Here is a 24,200-nt window from a genome sequence, read left to right as displayed (position 1 = left end):
CAGCCTCGAAGGCTTACATGTAAATAGTCTGCGACTTAAATTTACATGTGCAATATAAAATAATACATCTAACAGATATTTACAGCTGTTTTTTTTCCTGCTGCCTAAATCCCATCTATTTAGAGAAACACCACAACAAAAGTGGCCAGGCAGTATCCTAAACCACAGGCCACAACCCAGAAGGACCAGTCAGCCTCCTGAGCAAGGGTTCGTGTTTAATATCCTGGAAATTCTCCCACGCCTGGAGACTCACGACAATTTCTCTCGTCACTCATATCTCCGCAGTCATTGTCGAAATCACACCACCAAATGCTGTTGATACAGTTGCCGTTGCTGCAGCGATACTGGTTGCGAAGACAGGTGTTCTCTAAACAAGTGGGGCGGGGTGGGGTTGAAACAGGAGTTATTCTCAGCACTGGGCCACAACACTTTCCCTTTTCAGTTTCCATTTCTCTTCCCCCTACACCACTCCACTACAGATGGGATGGAGTGGGGAGGGAGGCCAAGAGAGCGCACGTGCATAGGAGGCAGGAAATACCCCCACCCCACCCCCACCCCCAGAGTCTCTTTCTTTTTCTTTAAATTAAAACTGAAGATGAGGCAGACCGCAAGTATTTAGAGGTGATTACTATGAAGAAAAGGAAAACGCTGACACCAGATGGGTCTACTGGGGGACAGATCTTGCCATCAGCAAAAGTAAAATATAAATTACACAAACGAGCATTCAAGTGGCTGTGTCTACAGAGTATCAGACATACCCAGGCGGTGCATCCACAGATATAATATACACCTAGCTGGCTCTCTGTACTCACAGTTTCCATATTCAAGACTCAGCTAATAGAGCAGGAGAAGTATTTGGGGGAAACTGCATCTGTATTGAACATGACAAACTTTCACCTCCGTGGTATCATTCCCAGTTCAACACCTATCTGCATAGTATGTACACCGCAGCAGGTCTTCCTAACAATCTAGAGGTAGCTGCAGGTATACACCAAATTGGATACAGGTTACAAGCAAATACACTACGCTATTTTATATAAAGGACTTGAGAATCCATGGAATTTAGTATCCACAGAAGTCATAGATCCTGGGTTAGGAAAGAATGATTCTGTGTAGTTATATAGCTATACATGCATTAATTTAATAACTGAGCAGCTTATTAAGATTTCAACAATATGACATTCTGTTCTTTCTTTTCCTTTTCCCCCCATGGCTTCTTCAAAGCAAGGACTTCTATGGACACAAAAGCATTGTTGAGCACTGGGCCAAGGACACCCCTGGCCTGTGTGGACAATCAAAAGCATTCCAGTGGTGACTGGGAGAAACCTTTTGCCTTCTTCTTATAATTCACTGTTGACTTTCTTTCCAGATAGCTTTAAGATGCCATTCAGAACATGAAAGGAAGCCTCCTGCTTCTGAGGAAGGAGGAGAGTCATCTTCTCTCCACTTGTATTTTCTAAGGAAGCAGGATGATAAGGCTCCCATTGTATACTCGCCTGCCCTGGCTCAGAGAAGTGTGGCTAGAATTACAGAGCAAATAGGAGCCGAAGAATAAGGAAACACAGGAATCCAGCCATCAATTCAAGTACTTCGCGCCAAGACCACCTGGCCTGGGCTCTCCCTGATAAAAATATGAGTTTAGGGACTGAGGCGTTGGCAACAAGCAACAAGACAGGCGTGGGAAGGGGGTGTCAGATTCTCATAGGAAAAGATTTTAAAACCATGTATCCAAACTCAAACTGGCTAAAGACGAGGCTTCTCCTGTCATTTAATCGCTCGCAGTTTGAAAGTCGAGACTTTCAGAGCCCGGCCAACACTGATCTGAAAGTCTGAGCGATTCCCAGCTCTGCGACGGCAGACAGAGTGGTCTGCTCTGACAGAGTTTAGCCAGCTGTGTTTGGAAGGCAAGCTGCTTCAGGGTTTTCAAGGCACATGTTGGAGAACCTGTGTGAGAGGGGTGGGTGAGAAGAGGAATGAACGAAACAAAAGAAAGTTGGGCCTGAAGAAAGCTTGTGTTGTTTGTCATTAAACCAAGGGGCACAGCTATGCCCTTTATATAAATAAACCTAGGATTCTTGTGAATGGGACTGAAGAGTCAGAGACCTTAGAGCCCAAACCAGAACCTCTCACTAGTACCCAATGGGTATCATTTCTACTACGTGGGACATTTTCTAATAACCAAAAGCTAGGAAACACTGAGATCAGGAGGGAAGGGGGAGAAGGGTGGGAAGGAATGGGGCCACACCTTCTTTGACACATGTGTTGTTGTTCTTCTGATAGCCCTGAGGGCAGTCACACATCAGGTCCCCAGAGGGGAGGACACTGCTGGTCACACCTTCTGGACACCTGCAGCTTCTGCTGTTGTTGGCCTTAGGGAGACACAGCAGGCTGCAGGGCTGAGGGACACAGGCGTTGCTTCCTGGAGAGAAAACACAAAAACAGGAGTTGGGTTAACACACACGTGGGGGAGCCAAAGAACATGAGCCACTGAAGGTCGTCTTACAGGATGCGGCAGTGGGGAGCCTAGGAAGTATCTGGATAAACCTCTGTTCAGAGCCCTAGGAAGGAACCTACACAGTAAGGGCTTCTCAGTGACTTGTTTCCACAAGTGCTTGGGCCAATGGAGCTGAAAAATATGGCTCTAAAAGCACTTGTTGCTCCGTTAGAAGACCTGGGTATCATTCCTAGCACCCATGTGTTTCACAGATGGTTCACAGATGATTCACAACCATCTGTGACTCCAGTTCTATGGTACTGATGCCTCCTCATGACCTCTGTGGGTGCCAGGCTCATGTGTGGTCACATACTTACCTGCAGGTAAACACTCACACGTGTACAAAGTTTAAAAGATGGCTGGGGCTCAAGGGAAGCAGATGTTCCTCCTGGTGGATGGAGCTGAGTTACTGAAGACTTAGACATCAACCAGGAAGTTGGCATGAGGAGAAGGGTTACAGATTCGGACCTAAAGTGGTCCCAGAAGCCTAACCAGTGTGTAAACTGTAGCTGTGGCCGATCTGCAAGTCCAGTCTACAGAGTCAGGATAATTGAAGGAGACATGAAGACTCTTCTATGTCCTTTTCACAGCCCCAGCAGAAGGAAAGGTGACTTTCATGCCCACCTGCAGTCGCCTGAAGGTTTGGGCAGATCTCCCATCTTTGGGTCCTTACTGCCTCCTTTGTCTTTCAATAACATTTTTAACCTGTTCCAGCTTAAATGGGTTTGTGCAAATGCCTTTCATCGAAATATCTACCTAGGTAATGGTCTCCCCTTCTCAAGTCCTTTGTGCCACAGCACAGCTAACTGGCTGAATGAGGAACCACACATAAAATGGATTAGCCACTATCATGCATTAAATCTACAGAAGGGCCAAGCCCAGTACTGATCTAACCACTATACTGATCTTTTCCTTGGGTCGGCTTAGTAAAAAGCATGCTGGAGAACATGTCCAAAACACTCCACAGGCACTCTTGGGGTCTCACAGATAGACAGACACGGCCAACTTGCTTTCCTGCCCCCCACTTTTACAGTAGAAGTGGAGGATATCACACCTACTTTGTCACAACTAACAGGACACAGCTATGGAGAGGTAAAGGCGCAGAAATCGTAAAATCCTCGCACTCTTTTCTTTTACCTGTAGCTTTTAATCATGAAACTGGGGAAAATAAACATTGAAACCTTTTATAAAACTCAAACTTCTGGTTTGGTTGAATCATTTCATTTCATGGACATAACTCCTCACACACCTCCCAGAAATCCATATGATCTCTTTCCATGCACCCAAGACATAAGCTAAGTTGGGTCTCTGCTGGGAAACAAATTTCATAGATATTTTAGTTTCTTTTCCTGTTACTGATAAAAAGCAACTTAAAGGAGACAGGGTTTGCTCTGGCTTACAGTCACAGGGTACAGTCTATCATAGAAGAAAAGTCATGGAAGGGAGAGCTGCGGGGAGCTGAACCCTTTGAGCTCAAGGCCAAAAAGCAGAAACTATGGTGCGATGTTGATGCTCCCCTCCCTTTGTTTATCTATACAGCCAGGATCCCAGCCAGGGTATGGTGAAACCCACAGTGTGCAGAGTTTCCCATCTCGACCAATGTGCTGGAGATAATTCCCAACAGATACTCCGAGAGGCCCATCTCGACTGTGATTCTAGATTCTATCAGGCTGACAATTAGCAGTAACCGCCACTATAGATGATCATTAGTATTGGCAAGGGCCTTGAGGGTGTTGGCAACTCAACAACTTTAAGTGGTATCACAAATAAAAGGAAGGTGATTTAACAACGATGTCATCTTGATGCTAAGAAAAAGAGAGTATGAGGCACTATACATACAAACACACACATATATAAGTATATATGTGTACACACATGCGCGTGCACATAGAGTAATGTTTCATTCACATGATATAACATTCAAAGACTCCAGCAAATGACTCAGTCCACCATAATAGCCTCATTACCAGAGGAGACCTGCCAGCTGACCAGATCAGAATCCCTAGACACCGCCTTTCTCCGACATCTGTGGGAATCCAGGATTCCTTGGCCTCAAATACCACAGCCCTCACTATAGGAGTTGACACAGGGCCACTCCTAATGACAAACAACTCGAAGCAGGTTCGACGAGATGGGTTGTTTATGTCCCAAGCAAAGGCGAGCTGACAGAATAAGCCCCTTAAACATGCTCAGTTATAGGATGACATCTGCACATGAACTGCGCCCATAAAATGACATAACAGGCATGTTCACATGCAGAATGAATAACTGTCCATGCCAAAGAAGCCAAAGTGTGGGTCTTACTTAAAGATGCTGATCCACAGCGGGGCGGTGGTGGCACACACCTTTAATCCCAGTACTCGGGAGGCAGAGGCAGGTAGATCTCTGTGAGTTCGAGACCAGCCTGGTCTTCAAGAGCTAGTTCCAGGAAGGAACCAAAGCTATGGAGAAACCCTGTCTCAAAAAAAATCAAACAACAACAACAAAAATATACTAATCCAGGCAAAGACGGATGGCACTGCAATATGAGAGGTCATACAGGGCTAGACCAAGCAAGCTGCCAGGTCTGAGGACAGGAATTGGGCAGGGCAGAGCATCCCAGCTGGCACCAAACTACAGAACAGAAGACGGGAGTGCTTCATGAGAGAGCCCCAGCGGAGACAGAGGGAGAACCCACCACAGACCTGCCACACAGAATACCACAATGTGCAGTAGGATGGCCATCAGGCCAGGGAAAGAAGAGACAAATGCCCCTTGGCGGACCTAGCCCGCGATGTCTTCACGAGGCATACTCAGGACATTTTCAGATTCTCTCTTTGGAAAATTCCTCTAGAATCAATGTAAGAGCCAAAAACTGACAGCATCTCACTTAAGTATCTAAATATTTGGGAATTACCAAATTCATGTCGCCTCAAGAAACAGATACCCACTCCGACTGCAGATGCTTGGAAGCTGTGTTTACAGTAGGCTCTCGAGAAAAATTGAAAGAACTCTGAAATGCAGACTTCTCATGGCAGCATCAACTGAAGAGGCCCATAATCTTGCAAAATTACCCCTTTAAGGGACGAGAGAAACTTCCTACAGAACCAGCAGTAGTAGCTCCCCTAAAAATCAGCCAGAGAGCAAAACCAGAAACATTTTCACTAGCCACCAAGTATCTCAAACCCACGCAAACCCAACTTTGATTGCAGGTCAGCAGCCAACAAACTGCAGATTTCTAAACAAAAAGTCACATTCCCAGGGCTCTGCCACCCCAGCCACCGCTGGCAGAGGGCGCGAAGCTTGATGGCTTTGCAGACATTGACATTTCAGACTTGGCTCGAGTTCTCACCAGGCAGTTTACGGAACCAGGCTTTCACACAGGCAGCAAAGACAATGGGAGTATGCGAAGACGTGTGGATCTGGCAACGGTCAATGACAATCACTCAGACCTGTGAAGCACCTTAGTACGGTGAGAGGGACAGAACTGTCCCCTAAAAATGCACCTACCATTATCATACATTGGCAAATAGAAAACCCTACACGTATTAGGAAAGAATAACAAAAATATTGAAGGTGGATGGCCGGGCACTGCATCCTGCACTGGGATACCCTCTTAGGGAGCTACCGAAGGAGGGAGGTTAAAGTGAACAAGCTTAAGGCCGAGGGGCCTGCACGGCACCAGTAGCCAGAATCATCACTGAAGCATTAACTCAAACTGTCCAGGAGTCTGGGCACTTGCTGGAAAATTCCTGTTCAGTATAAAGGAAGGATACAAGAAAACCCCAAATGGGGAGCAAAGAGACACATTAAGCGCAACCAGGCCAAAGTGACAGTCACCCCTCATCTTGCATCTCTGTCTGTGTCTTCCCACCAGCACCTCTCTCTCTCAAACCACACCTTCCTCAGGTCTAGACACACACCCCCAACCCTGAATTATTCTTCTCCAGCTAGTTTAAGTGACAGTCACTCTTTAGGACATGAAAAGGAAATGATGACTATGCTGAGACCCTGTCCAGCAGACAGACAGACTACAGGGGTTCGGACTCCGACTGCTCCCCAGCTGTGTGTAGGCTGGGTGTGACTGCTTCTCAGCTGAGACCCTGTCCAGCACACAGACTGCAGGGGTTCAGACTGACTGCTCCCCAGCTGTGTGTAGGCTGGGTGTGACTGACTCTCAGCTGTTCTTGGGTTGCTGGGCTAAGAAGCAGCCAAGACGGGATGTGGAGAGCCCGAGACAATCAGATCCACTGCGAACAGTCTATAGAAGCTGCTGGGCACACACCCAGCAGGCTAGGAGCATTAATAAAAACAGATTTATGCTGGACTAGGTGGCTTCTTCGAGAACAGCCTGTGGCTTGCAAAGTGGAGTAGAGGGGATGGTGTCCTCCATCACAGGCCTAGAGAGAATGTTACTGAGGTGATAAGCAGGGCCCCATCATCTCATGTGACTTCGTAGATCGGGTGTCTCTCAAAATTAGCTGGAGTGGCATTATCCTGTTCAAAAAACCAAAAATCTAAAACCACACAAAACCATAAAAACAGGTGCCTTGTCTAAAAAAAAGAAAGGAAAGGAAAGAAAAAGTGGCTTCTCCATTTAGTGGCAGCCACTAACACTGGTGAGAACCTTCGGGAAGACTAATTAATATCTATGATTTCTTTCTTGGTTCTACAAATTGAGGATCATGATACCACCACCCCCCCCCCCACACACACATCGCAAAGCCACACAAACACTATTGATTTATATTTGGAGAGCTTTCTCATGCAATCTTCTTTAGTTCCCAAGGGATAACAGTGGTTATCTATAACTGTATTATTTTCCCTGTCAATTTTCTCTTCATGTGGTGAGCCAATAAGCACAAAAGAGTATCTATCAACTATATAGTTCAAGATAGGGAACCCAGTAGTATGTCAACAGAGGCAAGCCAGCAGACCCAGGAAGCTACTTAATCCTGTGGAGATAAGGAAGGCTTGCTTAAAGTCAAGGACTATTTTTCCTGGCAAAGCCTCAACTTTCTCCTGGAGAGTCAGGAGTCTCCTTCAAGATAAGCAAGCAGGCATTCAAGGAAGAAAGAAAGCTACCACAATCCCAACCATGGCCTGTAGGAGCAGCAGAGCAAACCTTGATGAGAGGTTCTAGAACCCTGAGCCAACAGTTCTACAAGAAGAAGCACAGCCAGGAGTGTGTGGTGCACACCTGTAAACCCAGAGCTCAGTGAGCTGAGGCAGGAGGATTGAGAGTTCCAGGAAAACCTAGGCAACATAACTCTGTCTCAAAAAGAAAACAGAAAGAATGTAATTCCAGCACTTGGGAGGCTGAGGCAGAGGGATGGCTAGCCTGAGTCCCACAGTGAGTTTCAGGCTAGCCTGAGCTGCCATGTGGGGATTTGCATCTAAATAAAAATAAGTAACATGAAAACGGAAGCTCTTCCCCTCTCTGGCCATCCCTTCTTTCAACAAATAAGAAGTGAGCACCTACTAATCGCTATGCACTGGTGAAGCATTAAGAAGAGAAGGTCGGACATCATTCCCTGCGGTTCAGACGTTCAAGGTGGGATTGTGAATGAAAACAGCACAGGTACACAAAGCGTGGCCACAGGGGTAGGTATGCTAAATGGGCAGTCAAACATCTGAGCGTCCAACACGCACCCCTCCTTGTGAATGTGCCAAACAGGGATTAAGCGCATGCTGGGCCTCTCACAGGGACCACCAGAAGCCCATACCACCCACCCATGAGGAACCAAGGGCAGGAAAGGGGTGTAATCACCAAGCAAGGCCCAGCACCCCAGGCAGGCAGAACATGCTGTCTTCCAGCTGTTTGTGTATCATTAGGAAAGAAATTAAGATGTCATTAGGAAGAAATGAAATAATGTGCATGTCGTCGTGACAACAGAGAGGCAAACTGCCAGATCTGCACGGAGCCGAGATGGCCCCCGTGCAGCCCCTTTCTGGAGACCAAGTCTGGGGACACAGACAAGGGGGCTGTCTCACCAGCGTTCTTTCCTTTGTAGAAAATCTTCATGTCCATCAGGCCTGTGAGCTGGTTTGCTAGAATCTCCATCCGGGCTCCACTGTCTTTGGAAGCTCTGAAGATGCTCAGCTGTGACCAGTCATCCCAGTAGATTTCGTTCTAAAGAGAAAACCTTTGCCTGTTAGTCTCGATCAGTGGCCCTTCTTTCAGGACACTTCACGAGGACAAGGGTCACTCCATGCCAGCACTATGCGGGCACAACTAAATAACAGGCCTGGCCAAACTTTCACTTAAGTCCAATTGCCAGTGCCTTTACTGAAACCTCACCAACTACCCACCGGGGGAAAAATGGCCGAGAAGAGACTATCTAGTGTGCATTTAGTCAGATGCCAGTGAAGTGCCTCAATCTTAACCCCAGCTTTCAGCCTGTTGAAATGTGAGCTGTGGTAGAAGCCTAGCACTCGTCCATGAAGGCCGGAGGAAAGTGAGTACAAATTTGGAACGAGTCCATTTCTAAGACATTGGACAAACTCTTTGCCAAGGCCCAACAGGCCCCAGATCTGCACCTCACCACCTTCTTCCCCTGCTCTGGCAGATGGCACGTGGGCACATGGCAGAAGAAGGACTCACCTTGAAGACAGCAATGGCATAAGGGTGTGGGAGATTGTCCAGGATGACCGACCGCTGCTGGCCACTGAAAGTGATGCGCTCAATGCAGTCCAGATATGCATCTGTCCAGTAGATCCACTGGCTGTCCACAGCGATGCCGTTGGGCCACTTCACATCCTCCGACACGAGACGATAGGCAGCAGAGCCGTCCATGTTGCTCCGGTAAATTCCAGGCTTCAGGTCTCCCCAGTCAGTCCAGAACATCACCCTGGTCAATAGAGGGATCACACAGTTTCATCAGAAGGAGGCAGGAGAGCCTCAATTCTATTTCCGAGAGGTAGTGGAATAATCATTAGAACAACCAACCTCGGAACAATCAGTATAACTATTACGTGTCATTACAATATTTGAGATTCATTCAGAAATTTAAAATGTTGAACTTGACTGAAAAATTCACCTACTAGAGTCCACCTATAATTACATTTTCTCAACACTATTTAAAGAAATGTACATATATGTATATTAATCTAAATGCTAATTGGTAGAGGAAGTGTTATGTAATATTATACGACAGACTATACCTATTGAAATGCCCCCCCCCAAATGCTGTATACAAAGTACTTTGAAACCTACACATTTGTACGTGCTATTTAGTTTTTGTTGACAACACAAACTAGAATCATCTCAGAAGAAGCAACCTTGATCAAGGAACTGCCTCCATCAGACTGGCCTGGGGGCGTGTCTGTGGGGATTATCTTGATTGATGATTAATCCAGACCACTGTGGGCAGTGCCAGCCATGGGCAGGTGGTCCTGGGTTATGTAAGAAAGCAGACAGAGAAAGCCACGGAGGGCAAACCAGAAAGTGTGGTCTCTGTTTCAGTCCCTGCTTCGGCTTCCTATAAGTAAAATAAACTCTTCCTCCCACCAAGTTAGTTTTGATCCATGTTTTTAACCCCAGCAACAGAAAGTAAGCTAGAATACTACCCGTGTTCTGATAAACTGTAGTCATTCAGTCCACACGTCCTTCAGCAGGCAGCAAACCCCAAACACCTATGATTCTATCTGATGTGATGTGTCATGTGTGTCACTAAGGGGCGCTAGCTATATTCAAAGATCGTGACTGAGCACCAGCAAAAACTACTCTGAAAAATACAACCAAAAAATTAACAGTGGCTATTATGTATGACTAATGGTGACTATTATGTAACAGTGATGTGATTACTTCCCTGGGATGTAGGAGGATGAAGGGTAAAGAACGAGAGCGGAACAAACACAAGTTTCCTCTGAAGATCTTCTGCTCTCTCTTAATATCTTTATCCAACCCCATTGATTTCTTTTAGACTTTTCTTTTAAAAATAGTGCAAATTCTCCATCGTAAGTACACCGGGAGAAGAAAGCTAACCCAGCATCTCCTTCTTAGCTCTGTTTCCTATGACTGCAGAGATAATAAAAGGCAGTCATGCATACCCGAAGCACATATTAATTTTAAATAAGAAAACACGCACATTCCGGGAGTTGGGTGTGTGAGAAAGACTGATTGAATTAAAGGTTTGTGAGATGCATGAAACTCAAAATTAAAAAAAAAATCCTTGCAATGTATCAGTGGCCTGCCTGGTTTACAAAGACTCTCTTCAATGTTACCTTGCCACACAGATGCGAGACATCCAGAGACCTTAGGAGAACAGGATGCTTGCTGATCAATTGTACATGGAGTTCCCGGACCACAACTACCAAGCTATGGCTTCAAAGGCCTCAGTCAACCGGTTACCACCACCATGATCATGAGAGGCAGAAACTCTGCCACACGTTTACACTCTCATGAGCATCTGTTGCATCAGCGAGCACAACGCCAACTTCCCATTGAGGGACAAACTTACCCCTCTTGGGGTACAAGGACTAGAGCCCTGGGCCGGTCAAGCACAGAAGAATTGATGATCGTCAGTCGGAAGTCACCATCTGGATTAGCTACCTGACGAAACAAAGGTGGGGTTGGGGGAAGATGGAGAGGGATCTGAGCCCCTCGCAAAGCCCACCTTGAGAAAGACCTCCACTGGGCTCTGCCTGTAGTCACACCCTGCACACCCCCTCTGTGCCCTGCCTATGGGCACACCAGGTACACCCACTCTGTGCTCTGCCCATATGGCACACCATGTACACCCCTTCTGTACCCTGCCTACAGATACACCCTGCACATACCTTTGTACCCTGCATATAGGCACACCATTTACACCCCTCTGTGCCCTGCCTATGGGCACACCGTGTACACCCTCTCTGTGCCCTGCCTATGGGCACAGACTACACACTCCTTTTGTACCCTGCCTATAGATATACCCTGCCCACCCCCTCTGTGCCCTGCCTACAGGCACACCCTGCATACACTTTTGTGCCCCCACCTACAGGCACACCCTAAATAACTCCTCTGTGCCCTGACTTACAGGCACACCCTACAAAACTCTGTGCCCTGCCTACGGGCACACCCTCCACACTCCCTCTGTGCCTGAGTACTATTCTAGAACCACTGGGAAGCCTGCCTTGACTCCCAGTCAGAGGGCACAGATCATCTCCCTGGCTGAGAAAATTTTCCCATGGGCTTAAGGAGAAGAAGCTAGAAATGTGTGTTTCCTGACCCCAACCCAGGGCATGATAACTTGCACAAAAGGAAATGATGTGGTCCCTTCAGGTTCATGAAGCCCCATATATATCATTCTTCCATGCTTGCACACAACCCACACACATCTTCCTGCAGACTTGAAACTACCCCTAGACCGCCTACAATTCCTACAACAGTGTTGGCACTAAGTAAAGGGGTGTTGTTGAGTTGTTCAGGAATGGGTGACAATATTTTCAATTCATGGATAGGAAACTTCAGATTTGGAGTGCTGGCTGTACCCAACCGCCAACACTACCCTATAGTAATTCTTCTGCCAGTGTCCGGAGGAGACTCCCCTTCAGCATCAAGTCAGCTCAGAGGGTGGAAGCTTCCCCGTTCACTTCACCCCTCTCTACACCATCCGCTCCCCAGTCACATAATCCCATGCCTCGCTTCATGCTCTGAGCAGAAGCCATCTTCCTCAGGGCAGGCTCCTTTATCTCCTTGTCACTTTGCTTCTTCCACTGAGCTAGTTTGTGTAGTTGTCAGTGGTTTCCATTTGTTTTAAGACAAGATCTCTGTGTATCACAGGCTGGACATTTAACTTGCTATGTAGCCCAGGCTGGATCAAAATCTTGATCCTCCTACCTCAGCCAACTGCTGGAATTACAGGTATACACCATCATACCAGTGCCATTAAACTTAAATTCAATCAGAGAGAGAATGTGTGTGCCCTTCCCTACACCTTGCTCACTGCATCACCAAACTTATGAGCAGGCCTGGCACATCACCAAGGAGCACTCATTCAACAGCTAAGTAAATGAATCTTGCTCTCAACATTAAGAAAAATAAGTTTCAGGAAGTCCCTTGCTGTGTGTCCCAAAGCTGGCAGGATGATGCATGAATCCAGGGTGTCTCTCAAGTCTGTGTCTCCTTCTCACAATGTCACTTATCTCTCTGCGTCTCTCTACTTTGGTTTTTTTTTTCCAATTAACCTGCATGTCACAACTCCACACTGCATCAAAACAAAGAGCTGCCGGGCCAGGATTCCTGCCAGACAGGGCACAGATGACTCTTCAACACAATACTCTGGGCAGTTTACACGCCCTTCATCACCCTTGTGTAACTGTGGCTCTACGAGGTGGAACAGGTTTCTGGGCAGCTAAGTAATAGATAGACAGTCATTGCTGTGTTAGGTAGTAATGGACTGTTATTGTTATGATGATTACAACACTATGAAATTGTCATCATTATTGTTACTCTATGATCCTCCTGCTAACTAAAATACAAACTCTTCTGAATCTTAAATGGCACCTTGAACTTTGCATCCTCACTTGGGTTCCTCTGAGATGACCCCCCTCTCCTCTCTTCAGAGGTCCAGCAAGCTGAGGCCCTGGAAATCCTGGGAAATTTCCAGAGTTACATGACACACTGCTTTCTGTTTTAGTGTCAAATCTGGCTCAAAGCCCAGCTGCTCCCCCTGTTTGCTTAGTGAAGAACACAGGAATACTCATACCTCGATCTTTTTAAAGCCAGCATCCACCCAGTACAGTAATTGGCTGAGGGGTTCAAAGGCCAAAGCCTCCACAGTCTCCAGGCCAGAATTGATGATCACCTCTTGCCCAGTGCTCCCATTCAAACAGAGACGCTGGGGAGAGAAAGCAGCAGTCAACACTGTGAAGTGTGCAGTGGACTCAGGCCAGTCAGCCAGCCCCACAGCGAGTAAGCCTGCCTTCGGCTAGCTGGTTTGCCAAGGGCGTGAGGTTTCATAGGAGGAAATGTGTAGGTACAGAAGCTGGGTTAGATAGGAGAATCTTTATGACCCTGTCTTACACATAGTGACAGGCAGAACCTAATTGTTTCTCTTACTGAATGCTAGTGTTATAAACACAGATTACTAAACTATGGACTGTCTTGGAGTAATGACCTTTCTATGGAGACATAGGAATCTGCTGTTTGGAAAACAAATGAAAAACAGACTGCCACTACTTTCTAATTCTCCTGTCTCCTTTCACAGTTTTTTATCTCTTGCAAGGTTCTTAGACTTCAGGTATCATTGTTGAGACAATTATTCTCAGTGGTTTTCCCTAACCCCACCCCTCATAAAAAAACTTTATATTAGGCCAGGACTTTGGAACCAGGTAGAAAATGAGTCAATATGATACAGTTTTCTTTTTGCCTTTTTTGAGCCTATGGCCTGCTTGCTGGATAAGATATCTACCACTGAGCTACATTCCCAGGTTTATTTAAGAACGAAGAAATGGCTCAGCAATTTAAAGTGCTTCCTGCTCTTGCAGAAGGAAGCTCAATTCTCAGCACTCACATGGCCACTAGCCAAGAGTCTGTAACCACAGTTCCAGAGGAGACGTTTCCTGGCCTCACCTGGCACCAGGCATGTAATGGTGCACAGACTTACATGCAGACAGAACACCCATACTCATAAAGTAAAATTTAAAAAAAAGAATCTTTAAAATTCATATATTTGAGTATATGGCCATGTGTTTGATCTATCAATGGATTTTTAATATCTATATTCTTTTGGGCGGGGGATTTTCGAGACAGGGTTTCTTCATAGCTTTTGGTTCCTGTCCTGGAACTAGCTCTTGTAGACCAGGCTGGCCTTGAACTCACAGAGATCCACCTGCCTCTGCCTCCCGAGTGCTGGGATTAAAGGCATGTGCTACCACTGCCCGGCAACATCTATATTCTTCAGGGTGTGTGTGTGTTGTTGTTGTTGTGATGGTGTAGTTGTTTTATTTTTGTGGTCCTGGAGCCTTGTGTATACTAGGCAAACACTGATCTACTTGACTCTATGTCTTCTGAGTATGTGGGCTGAAGCCATCCCCCCTCCCCACCCTGCTTCTCTGCATGCCCAAGTGCTTCCTGGTTCTTGTGAGTTCAGGAGACCTGGAGAGGGTAGTAATGTGAACTAAGGAGAACTGGAGTGTTACTACACTTTGACTTGGAGGGAAAGACGCTAAAGAGGAAGGTAGCAACTAACAATCACACATCGCTGGCCCCAGAACCTTCCTAGCAGGAAATCTGAGACCTGGATGCAATCAGGGATGCAGATTGGGGGCGTCCTTCATCTTTCTTATGGGACATAGCCAGGCAGAGGAAGAAAATTACAACAGAAAACTACCATTTCCATAGCAGCCCAGAAACGGGTTACTATGTGAAACCTCTTGCGGCTCACCTACTTAAGCCTCTGAGGACTGGGCAGTCAGAAGCCACAGTCTCAAGACCTAACCAAGGGCTGACAGACTCACCTGGATGGTGTCCAGTGCGAGGTCCGACCAATACAGGCAGTTGTGTTCATAGTCAAAGTCCAAGGCCACAGCCGCCCTCAACCCTGAGAGAGGTAGCTGCTCCGTGGCTCCCGAGGCCAGGTCATAACGGTAGATGGACTTCCGCACAGCATAAAGGATGAACTCATTCTCTTCTGCAGATACAAAGCAACCATGATAGCCAGGGATGCTGAAGACTGCCTCGCAGACCTGACCAACTTCCTTCTCACACACAAATCCCAACCCCACAAGAGGAGATAAAGTGCAAGATCTTAGGAGTCTAGACTCAGGACACAGAACAACATCACATTTCTGACCCGGCAAGTGCATTTCTCTATCTGTGGGTGGTTAAACAGCGAAGACAAAATCTATTTCAACATCCATATTTCCGAGTAGTCTTCAGTCCCACTCATCAATGTAAGTGACAGGCTATTCTATATCATATCGTCTGACATCCCCACAGCACCATTATCTTGGTGACAACTTGGTAACGTCTGAAGCCTTCTACCCAAGTATCCCACCCAGTTTGTTCAGTCATACATACTATTCACAATGGCCCGTTGTGCTTTAGGCTGACCCGTTCTGTTTCCAAAGCAATAATGCATTTGTTCTGGAATGATTACAAAATGTTCCACAGAGTAATTACAGAAGTTCTGCTTCTGCTCAGCAAATGTTTACACAATGTACTTACTACGTACCAGGCATTGTTGAATCCTCCAAACCCCCATGAGATTGTAGAATAAGAATGCATTCGCTCAAGGACACACAGCTAGGAAGCAAGCTGTCTGGATTCAGAGTCTGTTTCTGCCTTTACATAACGCAGCTCTGAATGGTATAGACCCTCATGATGATGCTTTCTTAAGGCTAATGGAGGGTCAATGTGCTTCAGAGTGTTACCTAATGTCACACAACTGTAACTTAAGGTCTAATATTCTCTTTCTACTTAGAAGATAGCCCAGAAGGCACCAGGACCCTTCCACGGGAGTGCAGAGCAATGGGCATCTCTGTCTACAGCACACACAGAATCCTGGGACAGCTGAACACGGAGAAGTGTCTGAGGTTGGAAAGACTAGGAAGGACATGGAAGCCAAATGCCTGCCAGCCGTACTTCACCCTCAGCATCTCTTACAAAGCTCCATCAGCCGCTGTTCACCTGTATCCTTTATAGTACCTGGTGTAGCAATTAGATTTTAAAAGAACCCAGTCTAGAGATGCTGGGAAAAATGAAACCCCAGAGGAACTAGAAGGATGCCACTCAGAAGGGATGAGAAGCCTGGCCCATGTGGGTTCTTGAGCGAAACTAAAGCCAGTACTCAGACACCACTTGAGTCTGTGCCTGAGAATATTTGCTGCTTGTGTCATCTCTTCAAATAGACTAACAATAAAAATATCTCTAAAAACATTTAAAGCATCCACTGATGCCATGCTGTGTGTGGGACATGTGGGCCCAAGACGCAGACATGAATCCTTGGCTTAATGCTTGAATCGGCTGTCTCCCCTCCCCTGCCTGCCCACCCTGCTTTATCTTTCTCTCATCCTGTCAATTCAATGAACTCACATACCCATATAACCACCTGCTTTATAAAAGCCTCAATATTGGGCTGGCAAGGTGGCTCTGCAGGTAAAGGTACTTGCTGCCAAGCCTAATGTGGTGTAGGAGGTCCTTCTGTCTATGTGTTGCTTTCATATGTGTTGAATAAAGAAGCTGCCTTGGCCTTTAGATAGGACAGAACTTAGATAGGTGGAGTAGGCCGAACTGAATGCTGGGAAGATGGGCAGAATGGCAGACACCATGAAGCTCCTGCCTGAGGCTGAAGCTGGTTAGAATCTTTCCCAGTAAGCCATGACCTCGTGGTGATACACAGATTATTATAAATGAGTTGAATCAAGATTTGAGATTTAGTCAATAAAGAGGCTAAAACTTATGGGCTAGGCAGTATTTAAATGAATACAGTTTCTGTGTGGTTATTTCGGGTGTAAGCTAGCCAGGTGGGCGGGATGAAAAGCAGGCCCTCTCCTCCTCCCTTCAACACTAATGACCCATGTTCAATCCCCAGAAAACCCACACAGTAGAAGAACAGAATCAACTCCTAGGAATTGGCCTCTGACCTCTACACATATACATAACCCTCCTCCTCACTGCATATACACACAAATGTGATTTTAAAATATCTTCAATATTGGTAACACATTGAAAATGAAAATCCACTAAGTAAGAGTGGGCAGAGCACTTGCTTAATATGTGGAGAGTCCTGGGCTAATCCCCAGCACTGCCCCCCAAAGTTTTAAATAATAGATTAGTCTATCTAAATCTTGAGTAAGGTAAGTCTACCTCTTTTTCCTTATTCTCACTATGTTTCAAAAATACCCGAGGTACCACCACATGGTAGCTAATGTCATTCATTCCAAGGCTGAGGACAGGAGAACGCAGGTCACAAGATGAAAGCCATGTGGCCAGCAGTGAATTTTCTGCCCCACATCTCTCCCCAGCACCCAGCACCTTCACTGCTCCTTTGGTTCTTCTAAGGACCCAGCGCCCTTCCAGCACGGTCGAAGACTGGAAGGCCTTGCTTAGGAGGCAGGCACGGAGCAGCACGCGATGCTTTCACGTGTGAGTCCTAACCAAGAAACGGAGCAGAGGCTTTGGCTGGCGCAGCCATGCATAAGCCCAGCCTAGGAAGATCCATTGTTTCGGTAATCATAAAGAAGAAAAATTGCTGCATCTTAAAAACCTTCCAGATGCCCACATTACCTCATCTTTGTAGATGTTATGGTTCCCATTAGGCCTACAAAATATCTTTTTTTTTTCCTCTGAGAACTTCCTCGCTTGCATTTCGGGAATGACCCATCCTAAAATGAGACTTTTCCATTTCATCCCCTGCTCCCTCCTCTTCTATTGGAAGAGAAAATAGCTTTCTTGCCAGTTCTGATGGCTTTAAACAAACAATTATGTCCCTTGCTGAATTATCCCTGGAAGTATTTATGACGAAAGGATGTACTCCAGGCCCTTAAGAGCAATCACTCAAACCCTCCTCACCCAAGCCCTCATCACTGCGGCTCACGAAGGGAATGTTCAAATATTATCTGTTCATTTGCAGGAATTCTGCTGAATTAGTGGTTCTTTTTACGTCTCCACAGTGAGGTATGTTAATTACTCGGGTAACGATAGAAGATTAAATTAAGGGCCTAATGAGCTTAGCATGAAAACACCCGGGCAAGCCGAAGAGCAGAAAGCTGGCAGCAGGCTGCCCTGTGCGGCCTGCCTGTGGAAGATGGAAGACTGTGTGTCTATATCGTGACTCTCTGGATGCTCGTGACACTTCCATCACAACAGCGCTGCTGATGGAAGCCAGGGCCACTCACCTGCCCTCACTGACAAGCAGGAGCGTGATGAAGTCTCTGAGGAAGGAAGGAAGCCCTGATTGAATAAGGCCTAGAAATAGTGAAGGAAGAAAAGAGGCCAAGCAATCCCTTTTTTATTTCTTGTGGTGTGTGTGTCTGTCTGTCTGTCTCTGTGTGTGTCTCTCTCTCTCTGTGTATGTATGTGTGTGCATGTGTGTCTGTGTGTGTATGTGTGTCTGTCTCTCTGTGTGTGTATATATGTGTATGTGTGTGTATGTGTCTGTCTCTGTGTGTGTGTATGTGTGTGTATGTGTGTCTGTCTCTGTGTGTGTATGTGTGTGTCTCTGTGTGTGTATGTGTGTGTATATGTGTGTCTGTCTCTGTGTGTGTATGTGTGTGTGTATGTGTGTCTGTCTCTGTGTGTGTATGTGTGTGTCTCTGTGTGTGTATGTGTGTGTGTATGTGTGTCTGTCTCTGTGTGTGTGTATGTGTGTCTCTGTGTGTGTGTGTGTGTATGTGTGTGTGGTGCGCATGCACATGTGTATGTGTGCCCAGCTGAAGATCACATGTTCCACTCCATTGCTCTCAGTCTGACTCCCTAAAGACAGACTCCCTCACTCAGGCTGGAGCCCAGCTGGTCTCCAGCAAGCCCAGCAAACCTCCTGTCCCCCTTCTTCCCCCTGTGCACAACACTGAGCTTACAGGCATGCACACAGTCGTTTCGTGTCTAGCTTTTATTTCAGGAACTTGAACTGAGGTCCTCATGCCTGCATAGCAAGTGCTCTTGTCCACTAAGCCATGTGCCCAGCCCAATCACCTTTTTAAGGAATCGAATTTTGCACCTATATTACCAATAACTCACGTGACATCAGCACTAACAGCTTAAAATGTGTTTGAAATACATTCATATTTTCATAACCTCTCCAAGAGGGTCTTTTTCTTTAGTAGGCATAAATAACAATGGGAAATAGGACTAACACTTAAAGGCCATTTGGATCCTGGACCTTCAGGTCTGAATTTTAACACAGTCAATTACTAGATATATGACCTTAGAAGCATCTTTCCCTCTGAGCCTGCTTGCTTCCTCATATAGACACACATACAATAGTTCTTTTTGGAGCCAAGGATCTCTGCATCACTGGGCTGTAGAGACAATTCAACTGCCAACACATGGACAAGTGAATTGAAATTCTAACAAAACTAAGATTTAGTATAAAATTAAGATAGACCACTTAGCTAGTTTAGAAGGAGCCTCAGTCTCTTGTATTCAACTTTGACAAACCGAGAGACACACCAAGGCCTGTGACTATATCCCAATTCCCAGTGTTCAATATACAACAGACACCAAGTAGACTACCCCCCCAAGCCTGACCTGTCACCAAATATTTCCCATTCTTCCAAGGCGGGAGACTACACGTGAGTTTCATGTGCCTATTAAAGCTTAGAGAAGGGGCATCCATGATGCTTAAATTCTAAGAAAAGCCGCATGCCTAGTTGGGTGAGACCAGAATGACCCAACCAGCACTCGAGAAGGCAAAGCGAAGAGGCTGCCTGTCTTACCTGCCAGGGGACAAGGGACCAGCTCCCCTTCCAGCCGCGCTTCCACATCTCCTCCACTGCAAGTGTCCCCAGAAATCTTCCGATAGCTGTTACCCCCACCACCAAAGCGAGAAGTCAGAAACACAAAGGGTACACATGTGTCATGGAGGTAACCCCAACTGAACAAATACTCCTTCCTGGCCAAAGTCAGAAGGATGGTGTTTAGTCACCCTGAATCAGTGGTCCTTGTAATTATTTAGAGTGGCCAGATCCAGATAATCTAATACACTGCTTGGGGAAACACTTCAAAATATGTCTCTTCTATAAACTTCTCTGAAGATGTCTCCCCAGCTGAGGGTGACCTCAGACTTGCAGAAAAGCTGGCAGACTGTGTTTTCTCACTGGGAATAGGAGACTCTGCAGATGAAATTAATTTAAAAGCTGTCCAACCACCTGCAGTCTGTAACTTGGGGTTTGAGAATAAATTCACCTAAAGGGTGCAGGCAGAGACACATGATATTCATAGCTCCCTCCTTCCCCAGGCAGACCCTTGTAAGCCTGATTCAACCAATTGTGTGATACGTACCCTCTCGTTCTCCTGTATGTAGAACCCACTGGACAAGGCATAGGAGGACTGTAAGGCTTCCCAGAAAACTCGGGGTCTGGAACACAAACCTCTAAGGAGAGATCTTCACTGAGCTTGAAGCCAAAGTCACTGAAAAGGCAATTGGAGATCATTTAGACATAGCCTTGGCACTTCAAAAACAATCTGCAACATCTAATCTCCACCTACTACTTATAATTCTATGGGCGACTCCACAAGCCCTTTAAAGAACCCCCACTTAGTTATACTAAGCTACATCCGCATAAAAAAGCTGTGTATCAGAGTCCCATCTGGAGAGTCACTGCTACATACCCTAGGCAGACGAAAAAATGATGCAAGCCATGATGCCAAAGGAAAATTTCATCTACTATCAGTCTCAGGGCCTGTCTGTTCTTGGTTAAAAGGGAACGGCAGAGCTGAAGATATAGCTCAGCTGGTACAGTGCCTACCTAGCATGCACAAGGCCTTGGGTTCAATACCAGCACTAGGTGAGGAGTCAGTGAGTGGAGATGAGGTGGAAAAGGTGACGGGAGGAAGTGGAGGCCCTGCAGGCGGGGGACCTCATTCTGTAGGCAGGAGGAGCCTCAAAGGCCTTTGGGGAGAGTTGAGCTGAGCAGAGCTTAGCCTTAGCGGTTCCTGTTGTTGAGTACACAGTATATGGTCCCTTCTGTCAGGTGTGGCTAGAGCGTGGGCTTGCAGCGAGCTCAGAGCATTTGTTTCAGGAGCGGTTGAGGCACTAACTGCGTTTTGCCATCGGCACCATTGTACTTGGCCGGCTAAAGCCAGAGCCCTCTGATATATGCTAGACCAGAGGCTGGAAGAGGGCTCTGTGGTAAATGTTTTAGGCTTTGTACGTCACATGGTTCCAGGGGTGCTACTCAGCTATGCCTCTGGGAGCGCTCACAGATGAAGGAAAGACATCCTTGGTGAAGGGATCTGGTTCTGTTCCAAGAAATTCTGGTTTCATAAAAACAACCAACTAGATTTAGCCAAACACATATGGGTCTTGATAAAATATACACGCTGCCCCAGGTTTAAGCAGGCTCCAGGTGCTAGAGCCTCCCTACCCCTTTGCATTCATTCTTATTTTAGCTTTCAACACGGGCACCACCGGCATCTGGAATCTGTAGGGTGTTTAGAGCTAGCCTCCTCCAGAAGAGAAAGGTGACTGTACCAAGAAATAAAATTAAAACTAAGTCAAAAGTTCCTTGAGAAATCAAACAAAGCTCTGGCTTTCTTCCCTCCTGGTTGCTATTTTGCTTTTTGAAAAAGAAATATAAAAGTCCTCCCCCACAAAACAAACAGAAGCTCAATCTCCTGGAAAAACTGGCCGGGCTGCTACGGGTCTGCTAGAACTTGTGTGGTACTTATTTCTGCTGGGTGCCGAGCCTTATTATAGGTCAGGAAACAGACTCTGACTATGAGTCCCTATAGAAATGACTGAAGCTTTGGGAAGCCACACTCCTACTGAACCGCATGGCTGTAGAACTAGAAGACAACCTAAGTAAAAAGTGCCTCACACCGTTCCTGGCTCAGAAAGCATGCTCAGTGAATGCTATTCCCACCCTTGGAGAAAGAGAGCATGTTCTCCATCTTTTATCCTCACACTGCAGAGAAGATATGACTCAACTCAAAGTCCCGCACATGGAGGAGGAACAAACCATTCATAGTCCTCCCGGGTGCAGGAGCAGTTGGACACGACCACTGGCCGGTCAAAGTCTTCCCCGTTAAAGCATGTTGCGTGGGGAGTCCTCCTTTTGAAGACTGTCTTGTGTCCTAGCAAACACTCGTTTCCGCGCTCATCAGACGGGGACCACAGCTTGTAGTCATTTTCCGTGCAGGGAACCCCTGAGAACAGAGAAGGGCAGAGCAAAGCATCAGATTCAGGCTGTGCAGGGTTTCCTGTCTCCCTACCCTGAACTCAGCCCTCCACTTCTGGTGTCTCTGTGGCCACCCAGCAAGGGGAGAAGTCAAAGTTACGCAACTCTAGTTACCGTGTGCTGAGGGTGGGCAGTATCCCCGAGAATGAAGGCAACACCACTGTAACAGTGGCGCTCGCCTGAGAAAGCCATGAAGATGCTAGCCACATATAACACCATGCAAACTTCTGAACCATAAAATTTGAGGCACGGGTGAAAAATGATTGCTGCTGTTTATTTTGGTTGATTTGTGCACACTTTGTGTGTGCATGGGATTTGGGATTATTTTAAACTTATTTGCTGTGTGTATGTGTGTCCTGGCATCAGAGGACAGCTGTGGAGTCAGCTCTCTCCTTCCACCTTTACATGGGCTCCCAGGGTAGAAGTCAGGTCTCCAGGCTTGCATAGCAAACACAGTGAGATGCTGAACCATCTCACTGGCCCAGAGTTTTAGGTGGCTTTGCTTGCATGTTATTAAAAAGAGGCTCTATCTAGAGAATTTGGGTGAACCACAAACTCCTGATCCCCATGTCTCAACCTTTCCCAGTACTGGAATTCTGGCATCTACCAATACTTTGATAAGTATCTAAATTATTAGGACAGTTGGCAGTTCCTTTCATAAATCGGTATAAGCGGTGGGGTGGGGCGGGGGTGGGACTGAGCTCTCTCCTAGGGAAAAAGGACCCATTGGTAGATGATGTCGGCACATTACTGACCCATCCTGTTTCCTTAGGATGAAGGCACATCTGAGTATGGGCTGAAGGCACTGAAGGATGCATTTGCCCTACTTCATGGTACAGGATCTTTATGCAGACAGACTGGGAAATGACAAGATAACTTCACACTTATTCCACCAGCCCACATCCATTTAAAATGTCAGTTAGTGTGCCTATGGGAATTCTATGCTTATGTCTAGATTGGTGCCTTGGATCTTTTTTATGTGTGTCAGATTAAATACTACCCGAAGCTGATGCATACCTGTCAACACACTGCCATTCCAATTAGCAAAGAGTTATTAAAAACCCTGCCGTCTGTGAGGCAACAAAGAAACTCGGGAGGTGAAATAAAAATAAGCAAAGGAAAAGTCCGTATTTTGCAGAGCCTCACAACTAGGTGATGGAACATGAAACATAATTACAGACACGGCCATATAATTCAAGATGTGAGGGATACACTTATTTCGGAGCACAAAGAAGAGAGACACCGGTGCTAGATCATGAGGTCGAGGTTGAAGGGGTGGCAATAAGAAGACACAGGGGGCATTCTGGACGGCTAGAGTAATGTCAGCTAAGGGGAAGTGAGGAAGGGCAGAGGTCGATGCGGCCATAAGAGCGAGCACTCAAGAGTCCATCAGGCCTCCCTGCTTAAGGATCTCAAGGGCACCAACAAAGCATATCTAGACTCCAGACAGCCTTCGAATGGCCCTGAATCGGTGCTATTTTTGGATCATGAATGCTCCTGAAGACCCAGGTGTTAGTCCCTGGCCCATGGGACTAACTGTGGGTAAGTGGTAGGACTTTCCGGAAATGAGGCCTAGAGGAGTAAGGTCATTAGGGGTTTGATCTTAACAAACGTGCTGGCATGCCACCTACTTCCTCCTCTTCTCTCTCTTTCTTTGCTTTCTGAAAACCAAAGGATAAGCAGACTTCTTCCATCATAGCTCCTAGTACAGCCCAACATGAAAATATCAAGGAACTATGGACCAAAACCAGGAGCCAAAATAACGTTTTCCACCTTTTCCCTGATGGAGAGCTAATACAGACATACCACTAAATAGGTCTATCTAACCTTTCCTCCATCCATCCATCCATCCATCCATCCATCCACACTTTTAACAGATATATATCTAGACATACTACAT

The 24,200-nt window shown here is 46.4% G+C and overlaps 1 protein-coding gene across 1 annotated transcript in view; it reads right to left on the bottom strand.

The window, feature by feature from the left end:
- Positions 1 to 24,200, bottom strand: part of Sorl1 (sortilin related receptor 1) — a 159,350-nt gene that overhangs the window by 55,902 nt on the left and 79,248 nt on the right. The window contains exons 14-23 of the mRNA XM_075966276.1: positions 22,082 to 22,268; positions 20,403 to 20,531; positions 19,838 to 19,923; positions 14,918 to 15,090; positions 13,165 to 13,296; positions 10,936 to 11,027; positions 9,078 to 9,324; positions 8,468 to 8,606; positions 2,246 to 2,419; positions 254 to 367 (exon numbers count right to left, since the gene is read on the bottom strand). Of these exons, the coding sequence (XP_075822391.1) occupies positions 254 to 367; positions 2,246 to 2,419; positions 8,468 to 8,606; positions 9,078 to 9,324; positions 10,936 to 11,027; positions 13,165 to 13,296; positions 14,918 to 15,090; positions 19,838 to 19,923; positions 20,403 to 20,531; positions 22,082 to 22,268 (1,473 nt within the window). The remainder of the gene's footprint in view (positions 1 to 253; positions 368 to 2,245; positions 2,420 to 8,467; positions 8,607 to 9,077; positions 9,325 to 10,935; positions 11,028 to 13,164; positions 13,297 to 14,917; positions 15,091 to 19,837; positions 19,924 to 20,402; positions 20,532 to 22,081; positions 22,269 to 24,200) is intronic.

The sequence above is a fragment of the Microtus pennsylvanicus genome, chromosome 3 (genome assembly GCF_037038515.1).
Source record: "Microtus pennsylvanicus isolate mMicPen1 chromosome 3, mMicPen1.hap1, whole genome shotgun sequence".
NCBI lineage: Eukaryota > Metazoa > Chordata > Mammalia > Rodentia > Cricetidae > Microtus > Microtus pennsylvanicus.
Note: the sequence above shows the minus strand (reverse complement) of the source record. Positions and strands in the feature narration are given on the sequence as shown.